The sequence below is a fragment of the Poecilia reticulata genome, linkage group LG10, assembly GCF_000633615.1.
Source record: "Poecilia reticulata strain Guanapo linkage group LG10, Guppy_female_1.0+MT, whole genome shotgun sequence".
NCBI lineage: Eukaryota > Metazoa > Chordata > Actinopteri > Cyprinodontiformes > Poeciliidae > Poecilia > Poecilia reticulata.
In genome coordinates this window covers 2,473,152-2,486,183 of record NC_024340.1, presented here as the reverse complement: position 1 = coordinate 2,486,183, position 13,032 = coordinate 2,473,152, and the positions used below count along the sequence as shown (strand labels likewise).

Genomic DNA, 13,032 nt, shown 5'->3' with positions numbered 1-13,032 from the left:
TTGCAAAACGTCTCCATTACATCCTCCATCATGCTATATGGAGAATGTACACGTTTCAATTGCAGCTCTGGCTCTACATTTAGTGTAGTTGTCCTGTTGGTAGATCAGCCTCTGAAATGTTAATGCGTCTTTAACCTCAGAACATTGCAGGGTCAGATTGTGTGAAAAATAAAACCCAAACATTTTCCCAATTTGACTCTGTATTTAGTTGCTTTATTTCTGACCTGCCTGGAGAATTCACACAACTGTATTTATACTGACATTCAATTACTCACAGGTGATATCTACCAATAAATGAAGGAATATTCAGGGTCTTGTCATGCTTTTCATTCAGACACTGGGAAAGTGTGGTGCGTAATGACGGCAAAATGTTTGCTAACCACAAAGTCAACACTCAGAACAGTGCAACTAGGAGGAAACAAAGAACAGTTTTATTCCATAAAGTCAAACTAACCACTAAAGTTAGATATCATGAAACTGAGAACAAATGTTTTTTTCCCCCCGGTCGTCATCTGCCAGTTTTTTATGACGACAAACACTGTGATTATTTTATGACGGCTTTATGGGGAAGAAGGGTGCTGTGTGTGTGTGTGTGTGTGTGTGTGTGTGTGTGTGTGTGTGTGTGTGTGTGTGTGTGTGTGTGTGTGTGTGTGTGCGTGTGTGTAGTTCTGCATGTTGAATTTTGGCAATGATTGCTTTGCCCATTTACTTTCACTTTGATTTTTTTTTTTTTCTTTTTCGTGGACTTGCCCAGTTTTCCTTTTCTACCTGTAATAGTTTTATTTCAATTCTCCATACCTGTTTGTCCAAATTTTAGTCCTTCCTGTTTCCTCAAAATTCAAGTATTACTGTGGTGGAGTCTTCAAAGGAAACTCCATCGCAAATTTTGTGTCAAAAATATTTAGCAACATGCATTTCTAATGTGGGTAAAAGCTGTGCTGTAGAAAAAAAACTATGTATCCGCCTATTGTCTGTTTTACAAGATAATCTTTACGTTGTCAGAGAAAGTCCATCTTCTTGACTGTTTTCATTTTTAGTTCTTCAATGACAAAACTATTCACCTGTTTTGTGTCTCTGAATTAAATTTATCTCTTGCATCCTTTCCACTTTGTGATGTCATAACCTTTTCCAGTGGATTTTTGTTACCAGATGCATCATTGTGCGAGAATTTCCTGAGACTATTTATAGTTTGACAGACAGCTGGATTGTGATGAAGTGTCTGGATGAGGTTATCGTTATGCAAGTCCTGTAACAGTATTGTTAAATGCACTTTTGAATATAAATGATGATTTAAAATGGATTTTTGTGCATTGTACATTTATAGGATACAACTTGTCATGAAGCTTTGTCATCAGAAAGTTGGGCGAAAGAAGATCTGACTCAAAATACAATGAAACACCCAATTACTCTGGCCAACCACAGAGATGAGAAACCATTTCCATTTGTTATTTGTTATTGTTAAACAGAAARAAAGRGAAAATGTTGCTGTTGTTTTGTTGGTTTTCCAGCTTTGAAAACCTGATTATAGCAATGGTCATTTACGTACATTAATACAGCAACAATTCTGTAGACAATTAGCATTATTATGGCGACTGCATAAAAAAAGAGTAGAAAATAAACAAACAGGCCAAATAAACAGCTCTGAGTTCATTCAGAAGTGGACAATATGACATCAATGGCATACCTAATAAAAATGAACGTGTAACAATACATCCAGCTCATGAAATAAATAAATAAATTGTACTCAGAAGAATAAAACAGAAGACTCTGGACCCCCATTTCCTCTCCCCAACTCCTATTTAATTTATTCTTTTATATAAACTTAATCAATCACAAACTGTAATGAGTGTTGAGTGATCCAGTTAAGGTCCAAATAAGGCAGTTTTTATCCCCGTCTCTCATGGTGCAAAGAAATATGTGGTATTTTTGTGTTTTCACACATAGAATAGAACAGTGGTCTTCAAATCCAGACCTCGAGGAACGGAGTCTTACATCTAATGCATGGATTAGGTTTTCAGGGTTATTCTTTGAAAGAAAATGTAATTTTTAAAATATTTTTCAAATGATAAAAACCAGATTTAGTAAAATAGTTAACATGACTTTTGAAATGTAAATTACTGTCTACTACTACACCCAAATATTGTGCTTTGTCTCTAAATTTTCGAAGTGTCTTGATTTAGTCTTCCATAGCCAACTCCTTACAAACACTTACGGAGCTGAATTTATAAGTGACGAGATGATAAATGGGAGATCGTGCACTGATCGGGTGTGATTGTTTTCAAGCTTCTAGAGAGGCTAAATAATCAAAAAGAGCACGGGAATGTCTGCAAACACAGATTTACCAGGGTTTCTGTTGGATTATTAACACAGCAGTCCTTTTACTTAAGTATTTGTAGTTGGGGAAACAAGTAAACACCGTTGGTTAAAGTTGCATACCTTCCTTGGGCTGGCTGCCTTTCGGTTGAACACGTTTGGATTTCTGCCCGTAGCTCGAGGCAGAATAGCTGAAGCTTTTTTCCACCAGGCTATGCTCTACTGGCTCACAAACAAACTTTGTAATGTGAAAGAATTTGGCGTTACAAGAACATGAACTGTGACGAGAAATAAAAATGTTTAACTTAAATGTTTTGCTCAAGACAATGTGACAGTTCAGCATTATTCTTATTCCCCCCACCGCTAACTTCCCTGTCCTTACTGGTAAGAAAGAAAACCCCTACGGCATAATGCTGCTTTTTCTTTAAAGAGTTTTTTTTTTCTTTTTTTGACCAAACATTCATAAAACCCAGCTTTGTTCAACATGCAGTTTCAGAAAAGGCTATTCGTTCTGTAATGCGTCACTTTGCAGCCCCTTCAGCTCTCTTATTATCATGGCATAAACATGCAGGAGATGCTCCTCAAGACCTTTTTTGTGACGGGGTTAACCATCTTCTACAATGTTGTTGTCTGTTAATTTATCTGCAGATTAGAGGAAGTGGTTAGATAAGCCCATCATGAAGTTCAGCTCTGTCCTAGGACAACCCCTTTGACCACTGTTAGACAATGTCTCCCACCTCATGCATGAATGTGTTGGAAAACCAGAATGCTTCTTCAGTGACAGATCGCAATAACATGGGTACTTACTCACAGCACCTGATAAGCTTTTCCGCCGTCACTGCTTCCAACAAAATCGACAAGTGTTTATATTCCTGCTGCTATTTCCACATTTTTTCTCATTTTAAATAACATTGCTGTTTGCAGTTTTTTTTTTTCACTTTTTGTAAATATTTCTTTTTTATGCAGTCATCTACGTGCGCATTTCATGTATTTTATTTATTCATTTATTTATTTTATTGACATGACACCGGCTCTGCCTCGTGGCGGAAGTAGAGCAAACCGACGACAAAATAGACAGTGTCGTAATGGCGGAGGTAGTGGAGCTCAATGTTTTGTAATTGGCATTCCAATTCACACTCCGGGGCTGCACAGTGGCGCAGTTGGTAGAGCTGTTGCCTTGCAGCAAGAAGGTTCTGGGTTCAATTTCCCAGCCCCGGTCTTTCTGCATGGAGTTTGCATGTTCTCCCTGTGCATGCGTGGGTTTTCTCCAGGTACTCCGGTTTCCTCCCACAGTCCAAAAACATGACTGTCAGGTTAATTGGCCTCTCCAAATTGCCCCTAGGTGTGAGTGTGTGTGTGTGTGCATGGTTGTGTGTCCTGTGTGTCTCTGTGTTGCTCTGTGACAGACTGGCGACCTGTCCAGGGTGTACCCCGCCTCTCACCCGGCACGCTAGCTGGAGATGGGCACCAGCAACCCTCCCGACCCCACTGAGGGACAAGGGTGAAAGAAAATGGATGGATGGATGGATTCACACTCCATTCCAACAGATGGCGGTAGTGCGCATCGAAATGTTGTTTACCAACCGGCATAAAGAAGAAGAAAAAAACAAATACGTTACCTAAGATATTTTTTTTGTTATTTTTGCCTTATAACACTGAGGCAAAGACGACGGACAAGAAAGTTATCCAACGAGTCCTACATAAGGAAAGGTTCTTTGCGGGAAACAACAAATAAACTTCAAGTCTTCCGCAGCCAGAGGGAGAATGAGTGGCACAGAGTCTCATTGGATATGAGTTGAGTGTGAAAGCTGTGCTGGACGCATTTTGCACATGGAAAACGGATGAGTGATGACCGTGCTTGTGAAAATCTACCTTCAGGAAAATGCTTTTAAAAAACCCCMAAAAAAACATTAACTTGAAAAGGGGCTTAAATGTAAATACCGTAGTTGCTGCAGCACATATTTTCATGCTGCCATAAAGCTATAATTGGAATTTACACACATAAAATCAAGCATTTACCTTCACTTATTAATCTTTGACTTGACTATCAATAAATGTAGGTATGACAAAAACAATGGGATGTTTACTACCAGTTACCTAGGTGCAGATGAACATGTGGTGCCGACCGTTGATCACAGTTTAATTTTATAAAAATTACTTCTGTTTCATTTTTTAAACAATCAGTATTATTGATGATAAACTTAATTAAAGAGGCAAAAAAGGCTGTAATCATAGATCTTAATTCAGTAACTTTGTTTGGTAGAACCTAACCCTCAAAGTCAATTTTTCCTAAACTCTTACAGTATTTTATAATATCTGGAGGCACACCTGCATTGTAGATTATGATTTCACGGCAAACTCGTAAGTACAGTAAATACAGTCAGCGATTTAATCATCCTTTTAACATTAATTGATTGAATGTGCCGTAAAATGTCCTTTTTTTGTGACATGTTATGAGGAGAAATTTGAGTAATCCAAAGAAGACTGGCATTTGTTTTGTACCTATAACCTCACAGACGTAGTACACCCTTAGTAAGTTTTGCTGCACTAATTTGGGTCAAGGCGTTTCGGTTTTCCTGTGAGAAAAAAACCCTGGGCGTATCTGGGACTATTTGAATAGAAATTTCAGAAGACAGATAGGATAGCTGTCTTCCTATAGTATGCTTGCACCAGGTTGGCTGTGAACTAACAGATGGCTCTTTAGCAAAATGAAAATGGAAGGAAAAATCAACATCCTTGCAACCTGACAGTAAACAAGGAGGGACTGCACCAAGTGGCGTTGCTGTAATCATCCATCGGGTCACATGAAAACTGGAGGGTACAAAAACCCAAGAATACCGCTCTTTAAAGAGTCACCCAGCGAAACAATTTAGTAGAAGTGAGTAATAAAATCATAGATCATTTTCCTCCCAATCCAGAAGCATAGAAAGTGAAGTTGGATTTTTTCTGTTCCTGGCAAAAAGGGAAATGAAAGAAGTTCATAAAATGAGAGAACCGTATAAAACTGAGAGGAAGACAGGAGAGCCATCAAACCTGAGGCTTGAAAATAAGGTAAGCAAACTTCAGGCTGTCTTGTAATAATAGTCTTGTATAGAATAAAAAATGTAATTATGAATTACTGCTACATGCAAGAATTATGTTAATCTGGATTTGTATGTTTTAAGAAATATATAAAAAGTAAGAAACGGTTGCTGTGATTTCAGATAAAACTAAATTTCAGTTCATTGACTTCAATTCTTGTACTTCTAAATCTTGGCATCAGTTTTATGGAAGGTACATTGTATACTATGAATTTTGTTTGATTCGGTAATAGTTTTCTTTTTTTTATTCATGTTGTCTCTGCTTTTTATTCTTCCTTTTGTGATTCAGATGAAGCTGTTTGTTGTCAGCATCCTGTGTGCATTTCTTCTGGTCAGTAGCCAAAACCCAACAACTCACTGGACTCTCCAGCCAAACGGTATGGTTCATATTTAGAAAAATATATGAATTCTTTATTGTAAACACAATTTTCTAGAATGCAATTATATAACATAACAGTAACAATTTTTGACAACTGACACTCTTGTCTCTTTAAAATTTATCATTTAGATAATTATTTATAGAGAGGACAGAAAGGAAACAGTTTGTTTGTCTAACATTTTATTAGCGTCTTATATTAGGGATTAGTGACTGTAGAGCAGCTGGTTTTGCTCAAACGGCAGAATTTAGATTCTTATTTTAAATTTGAGACTTTGAAAGCAATGCAACAATTTCCGGTGTGTTACACTGCCTGTGGGTGGAAAGTTCAAAAGGATTAAAAGGAACGCATTAACCGTACTCTGTTTGTCCTTGAGTTTGCTTTTAGTCTTAATCTCTCTTACCTTTAACTACAGCTATTTCACAACATGCAGAAAATATTTATTTTTCTTACATTAACATGTTCCTGAAAATAGATAACTTGCTTATGAGATCAGATCAGATTTGATTTTTTATTTTTATTTTTTTAAGTTTCTTACAACCCGGTTAATAATTTGGGGTGATCAAGCTCAAACCCCTTCAATTCCTTCCAAGTACGATTTTGTTTTCTTGAGTGCATCTCACGTTTTTCTTTTTCTGAATATGTGTGGGACTGCCGCCTCATAGTTCTGGTGCTGGAAGTCGATGGCAAGCCGGGACAACAGCCAATCAGTTGCCTGGAGATGCCAGAGAACGTTGTGACGAGCGACAACACAAACCAGGATATTATTTGGAAGAAGAATGGAGTAGAGGAGGCGCAGAGAGGAAACTGGTACCTGGTGCGGTTAGTGGAAAGCTTGGGAGGGGGCAACTACACGTGCCACAGCCCGGATGGAACGCTCCTAAATTACACCGAGGTCCTGATCCAGCAAAAAGAAACCAAGAGACGGAGGATTCTTGTCAAAAACCAGCAACGTACTGTCTTGCTCAGTTCTATCCCTAAACCAGTGGTCTCAAATTGCATTCCTTGAGGGTCGGTGTCTTGCAACTTTTAGACATGTCCCTTGTCCTACACACTTCAATTAAATAGCTAAACTACCTCACTGGCAATGCAGCCAAGCCCTTTACAGCTCTAACAAGCTAACATTGAAGTAGAGAGACAAAAGTTGGAGGACATCGACCCTTGAAATCTGGAGTTTGAGACTCCACTGCCCTAAACCATCTCCTGTCATTTTTTTTTTGTTTCATTAGAGGATTATTTGAAGTGTTCCACTCAGAACTACAATGGGGAGTTTCATTGTTCTTGGACATGGGACAGCAAACGTGTTGGCAAAGCTGCATTTATCAAAGCTCAACGGTAAGCTCTCGTCACTGCAGGTGTGGTTTTTCTTTGGCTCTCGGATTTGACACTCTGCCTACCGTAGACAGTGAGATCTTCTGTTAAATAGCTGTTCTTGATGTTCTCTGCATCGTCTGAACAAACTCACTTGCCCATTTCAGCATGTCCGATGGGCAGAACAGCCACTGCTCTGTGGAGCCCAGTCGCCACCAGTGGATGTGCTCGTCAGCTCAGAGCAACTTCAGCTGCTCTGTGGACGACGGCGGGTCCGGTATTTCCTGCCTGGACTGGCAGCACTGCCCGTACGCCGAGGAGAGACGGCAGGTCCAGGTCACTGTCTTTGTCAGGACCCATCAGTTTCTGCTGGAGAGCTACTCTAAGCAGTTTTACTTGTCGGAAATAGGTGAGACGTTTTGTCGCTTTGCCTTGCTTATGGGTGCGATTTCTAATCTCTATGTTTTTTTTGCGTGCTCTGAATTCATACTGTTTTCATTTGTGCGTCCTCTCCTGGTCAGTGAAACCGGACAAGGTGAGGATTAGCAAGGTCAACAAAACCTTGGTAGAGTGGAGCTACCCGAGCTCGTGGAACACGCCGTACTCCTACTTCCCTCTGACGTTCCAGATCTCGCAGTTCAGCCGTCAGTGCAGAAAGTGTGAAAACCCATGCACAGAGCTGAAGCATTCAAAGGTAGAACTAATTCCTACATTGGATGAGTTAAAGCAGAGTAAACAAAATAAAACGATTATAATGGATCAAATGATAAGAGAAACTGTTATTTTGTGTGTATTTTCTAGGCCTCCATATTGTCTTCCTCTGACGTCTGCCAGTTTAAAGTGAAGCAAAAGATTAAGGTCGTGTGTGTCCGAGCGAAGGATGCTCTCTGTGACTCAGAGTGGAGCGAATGGACCCACGTCAGGTTAGTGCCTCTCAGTGGCGACATATGAGAGTGTCGTATTCATCCCCTAACCTCCTGCGAAACTGAGACGTTCTGACATCACCGTTTCTCCACATGTCACACTTTTTCTCTTCCTCCCAGTAAAACTGCGCACATCTTCATATTAGCTGTAGTTTTCTGCAAAAACTGCTGCGGGTCGGCTTACTTCTGCTTTTTGTACCTGGGTACCTGCCAACATGTGTCCCTTTGTGGTTTTCACACTGTTGTTTTTAGTTTCTGCAGAAACTTTGCTGTGCTGAAGTTGAAGTCGAGTGAGTAATTTATAGCGTCTCTCTGTTACAGATTGAAAAGGGGTGAGGGAAACAGAAAGAGGAAACAGCAGCAATGAGTGACACGACTTGAGGAAAGAAGATCCTAGTGGACATCTCATACTTCTTGTCCCGCTTTTAACTTATTAAATAGTGCATTGTTTGTAAGCTATAAGTTATTAATATATGATTTAATAAAACAAGGTGGCAAAGTTGCTTGATATTCATCCGATTGCATGACTTTACTGCTTTCTATGTCTTGTGTTTCTTTCGATGTTACAGTTGTTATAATCCAGCTTCCAGGAATAACTATTTCATTTAGCTGAATTTTTTTTTTTTTTTCTATTTGCACAATTCTTATATTTTAGAGGCAGCTAGACCTTTTTCTGTTTGGACAATTGGTGCACATGACGTCAGCTGCTTTGGGTTTTACACATTTTCCCAAACCAAATAAATCACAGCCAGACTTTTTTTTTTAATTGAAACTCCACTCCCCTTTTTTATGACAAACTAAAAAAAAAACAATCAGTGCACTTTGAACTGTATTTGTTGAACATTTACCAGCATCAGGTATTTCCAGCTTCATATATCACTTTCTTCATATGGCACCAAATCACGTTTATGAGAAATGCTGTTTGTTCTGCCGGTTCTGTCATAAAAAAAAGAGCTTTGAGGGAAACGACAAATAGGGCAGTGGCATAACAGAGCAGACATCACACTCCCTCTATCAATAGTAACGTAATATGAAAACTGAGCTCAGACGTGGTTCCTCAAATATCCCGTGAGAGGAAGCTCTCATACTATAACACAATAGTAGCTTTGATGATCTAACTGCGGCACTTTGGCCTTTAAAGAAATGAAAGCAACTCGTGGATCMMCATGTTTCAGCGTCCCGACGCTGCCGACAACATTTTCTCTTTGTGGGACCTCAAATCTCTGATTCGTTTTTGATGTTTTTATCAGAGGTCACCAGTGACATGACTGCWAAGGCCAGAATCCATTGGATCGTTGCAGTGTTAGCCAAGTGTGGGAGCTGTTACCAAGACAACCTGGTTATGACGACTCTTTGCCGTGAACAGAGCAGACGTCAATCAGGAGTGACTTTTCCCTTGGCAAACACAGAGTTTTGTCCCGATACATTAACAGATGTCAGGTTTCTAAAATACCACAATGCATCTAAATTATTTTCTGTTTATTCAGTATGAGTGTACGTAGCGGCGTATGCACGGGTGGTGGCATCAATTCCTAGTCCACCTGACCTCGTCGTTTGTGTCCCTGGCAAGACGCTTCACCCACCTTGCCTGATGGTGTTGTTCAGATGTAGATGGAGCGAAATGCAGGGAGGCCCTGGAAAAACCACAAAGAAAACGATGTAGACAAACACAAGAAGAAAAAGTCCAGACCTAAATCCAAGAGAGCGCATTTGTGGGAGGACTTGAAGTTGCAGTATAGAGACATGATCCATCTAATTTAACGGAGCTTGAATTTATTTTGTCAAGAAGAACCAAAGTTTCAGACTGTAGATGTGCTCACTGGTAAAGACCGTGTGTGTGTTTTTTTTTTTTTTTAAAGATGTGTTTCGGTTCTCATGGCATTTAGTTTTTAACATTTTGGCATTGAGCGAAAAGTAGCTCTGCAAAGTACTGACCCAAGACAGCTGCATAAAAGTGCCTCAATTTTCTGATTTTATCTTGGTGTCGGTCTGTCACATAAAATCCCGATAAAACACATGGAAGTTTTTGACCTAGGTTGGTCTTCATGATGCTTAAAGGAAGCCGCCGACCAGCCGGACAAGGAGATGCTGAAGAGTCAGAGCAGGAGAAGGAAGCTGGAGATGAGATTTTATTGTATTTTATTTGTCAGTGGAAGATTTAAATAAATGTTCTCTGCTTGCTGTAATCCTGGATATGTTGTCCAAACAGAGCATCTCTACACACTTTTTATTCATGGCAGTCTTCAAAAAATTGCAGCAACATTTCCTTTCCTCATTTCTAGCTTCCCAACTACATATATATGCATTGATATTACATAGTTTAAAACCTTAGTTCTAGAAACCAGATAACTCTTATTTTTTCTTACAAATCAGAAAATTGCTTAAATTTGAATCTTTCATTTTACAGACATCATAAGTTTGGAGAAGTGGAGCTAATTTGTGATTTTTAAGCCTACTTCCTAAGTACAAGGGGACTTTTTGTTACTGATGAACACAGAAGGACATCACACCGATATGTGTGTGTTTGTTGTTCTGAAATCAAATCACATCTAGACGATGAGAAATTCCTAATCAGGCAGTCACACTGATGAGACCTGCACCGACTTTCCACCTCACATGGAAGGAAAGCCCAAACAGACAACCTCACACCTGCAATGCTCTTTTTTTTTAATGACTCTGTGGGTCAGGAGGTTGTGGTGAACGCACTCCTCACTTCCTCATCTATAAACAGAAAGGCCTTGTGATCTAAACCCAGATGACAAGAAGAGGAGCTAATTCTGACTCCGCTTGGCCTTTTCACGTTTAACGGCTCACCCTTGACATATTATTTGGGAAATATCCTTGCCTTTATTTCTCCAGTTTTCTTGTAACTATGCAGTAAGTTAAAAAAAAAACATATATATATATGTGTGTGTGTTAAAACATTTTGTTCAAAATGGGATTGTTGCTGAAGTTGGGCAGTATATTTTTGAAAGCGCTCCCCAAATAATTGGATTTTTGCCTCAGTTATTTTTCTAAATTTAAAGTTAAAAACAGGATCATCTTAAGATGTGTTTTCATATTTAGGAAAATTTGGCAGATGTATGTGTTATTTTCTCAAAACAGTCACTGAAAATGTTGCTCAAATTGTACTTAATCACACTGTAAAGACACTGTGAATGTTTTTTTTTCCATAATGTAACAACAAAAGTCACGTGATTTCTCTGACAGCTGTTGCCGTCTGACGTCAGTTAAGTGACAAACATCTGTGAAAATGTACATACAGCACTTTGTTGGGGAAAAAAAAGTCCATCATGTTTTTTTGTTTGTTTGTTTGTTTGTTTTTAAAGAGACAAAATGTGAAAAGTTCCAGGCGTAAAGATAATTGTTGTAAGGCACTGAGAGACGGCTGTATGGATAAAAACTGGAATAATCGTTTTAACTAAAAGGTTTAGTGTTTAGTGCAGCGTGGAGAAGATTCCACCCAAACAAAAAATATTTAACTAATTTTTTTTCTCTTGCTATTTAAACAGAATATTTTTTTGTGTGGTTTTTAACATGAAACGGCATAAAAAAAAACTGCAATCGTGGTTCAGTAATATTGTGTTGAATATAAATAAGTCAGTAGTAGGACACCAAATAAGATGGTTAGACTGTCTCAAAAACATTTGTCTGATATTCAGGCTCAAGCTTGATGTGACTGATTTTCATAAAAACCTGACAGAACAGGCTTTTATGAACAGGAATTAAAGCTTCGTTTTAAATATCACAGAGAAGATGAGGTCAGGGTTAGCACCGMGTTTCACAAGCGGTGCCCTTTCGATCCCTTTGACAGTGTTCTAGTCATTATGAAAACTAATTCACAATGAACAGTCCYTCTGTCCCTGCGATCAAGAAAGGCCAGGCGTTTATGCTCAGGCACAGAAAGCCGACTCAAAAAGAAGACGGGGATTCATTCGCAGCGCAAATAACAAAATCAAGTCAGCTTGAAATTTTCTGGTAAATTCCTTTGATACTCAATGTCTGGCCTCTTCCTAATAATTGACCATTTCAGAATGTTTAAATCGATCCACAGTATATACTTTGTCTTACAAAATCCTTAAAAAACAAATCAMCAACAAGAAAATAAAAACACATAGTGTTTTATTTTCTTCTGACATGGCTTGAAGAATCATTGATTCCATTTCAAATTCATCTGTTCAAACATATTATTATTCCAGAAATCCTGACTAGTGCCTTCGTCTCTTTGGCAAACTTTAWGTTGGCTTTTRTGTTTTTCAGGGAGCCAAGGTTTCTCTCCCATCAAAGTTAAACTTCTGCACTTTCACATCGACACAAGCGCCTGTTATAGGACCTGGGATAACATTTTAGGGCTTTTAGCTTACTGTGTTTTGCTTTCAATGTCTGCTTAGGAAGCCAGACATTTAGATCTTCTCTGTTTTGAAGATCCTCCAGTTTTGCACATTTTCCCCCACATGTCTGAATGTCTGATTTTAATTATTTTGGATCTGTTTAAATCTAGTAAAAAGCTACTGCAGTCTTCTTTCTGAAGACCTTAGACAGCTCTTTTTTTAATCTTATCATGGTGCTCGCTCTCAATTCAACAATCAGCAGCACACCAGACTAAATCTCTAACGTTTAATTAAGGCAAATGTAAATCAAAATGCTGTTTTCGTCATGTGTACCTGATGTGTTGAGCCTACGTGTAATTTTACCCAGATTAAAGGGAAAAATATGTGCATTTGTCCTAATTTATTCCCTTGTTATTTCCTCATATTAGGCTGATGTTGATTAAAGTGTTTTTTTTTTTTTTTTTAGTCAGGCGGTTGATTCGTATGTGTAAAGTTCTGCCTTTAGCTTTGCAGTGTTTTATTTTCTGGGTTACAGGTTGACTTCTGGAGCATCATCACCTTGAAACTGAATGTTTGTGAGCAAACAGCCTATAGCTTGTTGCCAACAGGACCAGTTCTGTTTTCATTCTGTAATAAACCCACATGAACCCAAACTGACCTTGTGAGCTGGTCATTACAGATGCTTGGCACAGAACTC

The 13,032-nt window shown here is 38.8% G+C and overlaps 1 protein-coding gene across 1 annotated transcript; it reads left to right on the top strand.

The window, feature by feature from the left end:
• The first annotated feature begins 5,023 nt into the window (after window positions 1-5,023).
• On the top strand, window positions 5,024-8,490 carry il12ba (interleukin 12Ba). The gene is made up of 9 exons (XM_008419566.2): window positions 5,024-5,191; window positions 5,277-5,364; window positions 5,683-5,770; window positions 6,436-6,723; window positions 7,000-7,105; window positions 7,249-7,490; window positions 7,603-7,775; window positions 7,883-8,004; window positions 8,326-8,490. Exons 2-9 carry the CDS (start codon window positions 5,281-5,283, stop codon window positions 8,369-8,371), a joined length of 1,149 nt encoding a protein of 382 aa, XP_008417788.1. The 5' UTR covers window positions 5,024-5,191; window positions 5,277-5,280; the 3' UTR covers window positions 8,372-8,490.
• The last annotated feature ends 4,542 nt before the right edge of the window (window positions 8,491-13,032 follow it).

What these genes read in the sequence shown, in the direction of transcription:
- il12ba (XM_008419566.2), top strand. Translation starts at nt 5,281, where the DNA reads ATGAAAGAAGTTCATAAAATGAGAGAACCGTATAAAACTGAGAGGAAG. An exon ending in CTGGACTCTCCAGCCAAACG is followed by an intron (nt 5,771 to 6,435) that starts GTATGGTTCATA and finishes GCCGCCTCATAG; the next exon opens with TTCTGGTGCTGGAAGTCGAT. An exon ending in TCTTGTCAAAAACCAGCAAC is followed by an intron (nt 6,724 to 6,999) that starts GTACTGTCTTGC and finishes TTGTTTCATTAG; the next exon opens with AGGATTATTTGAAGTGTTCC.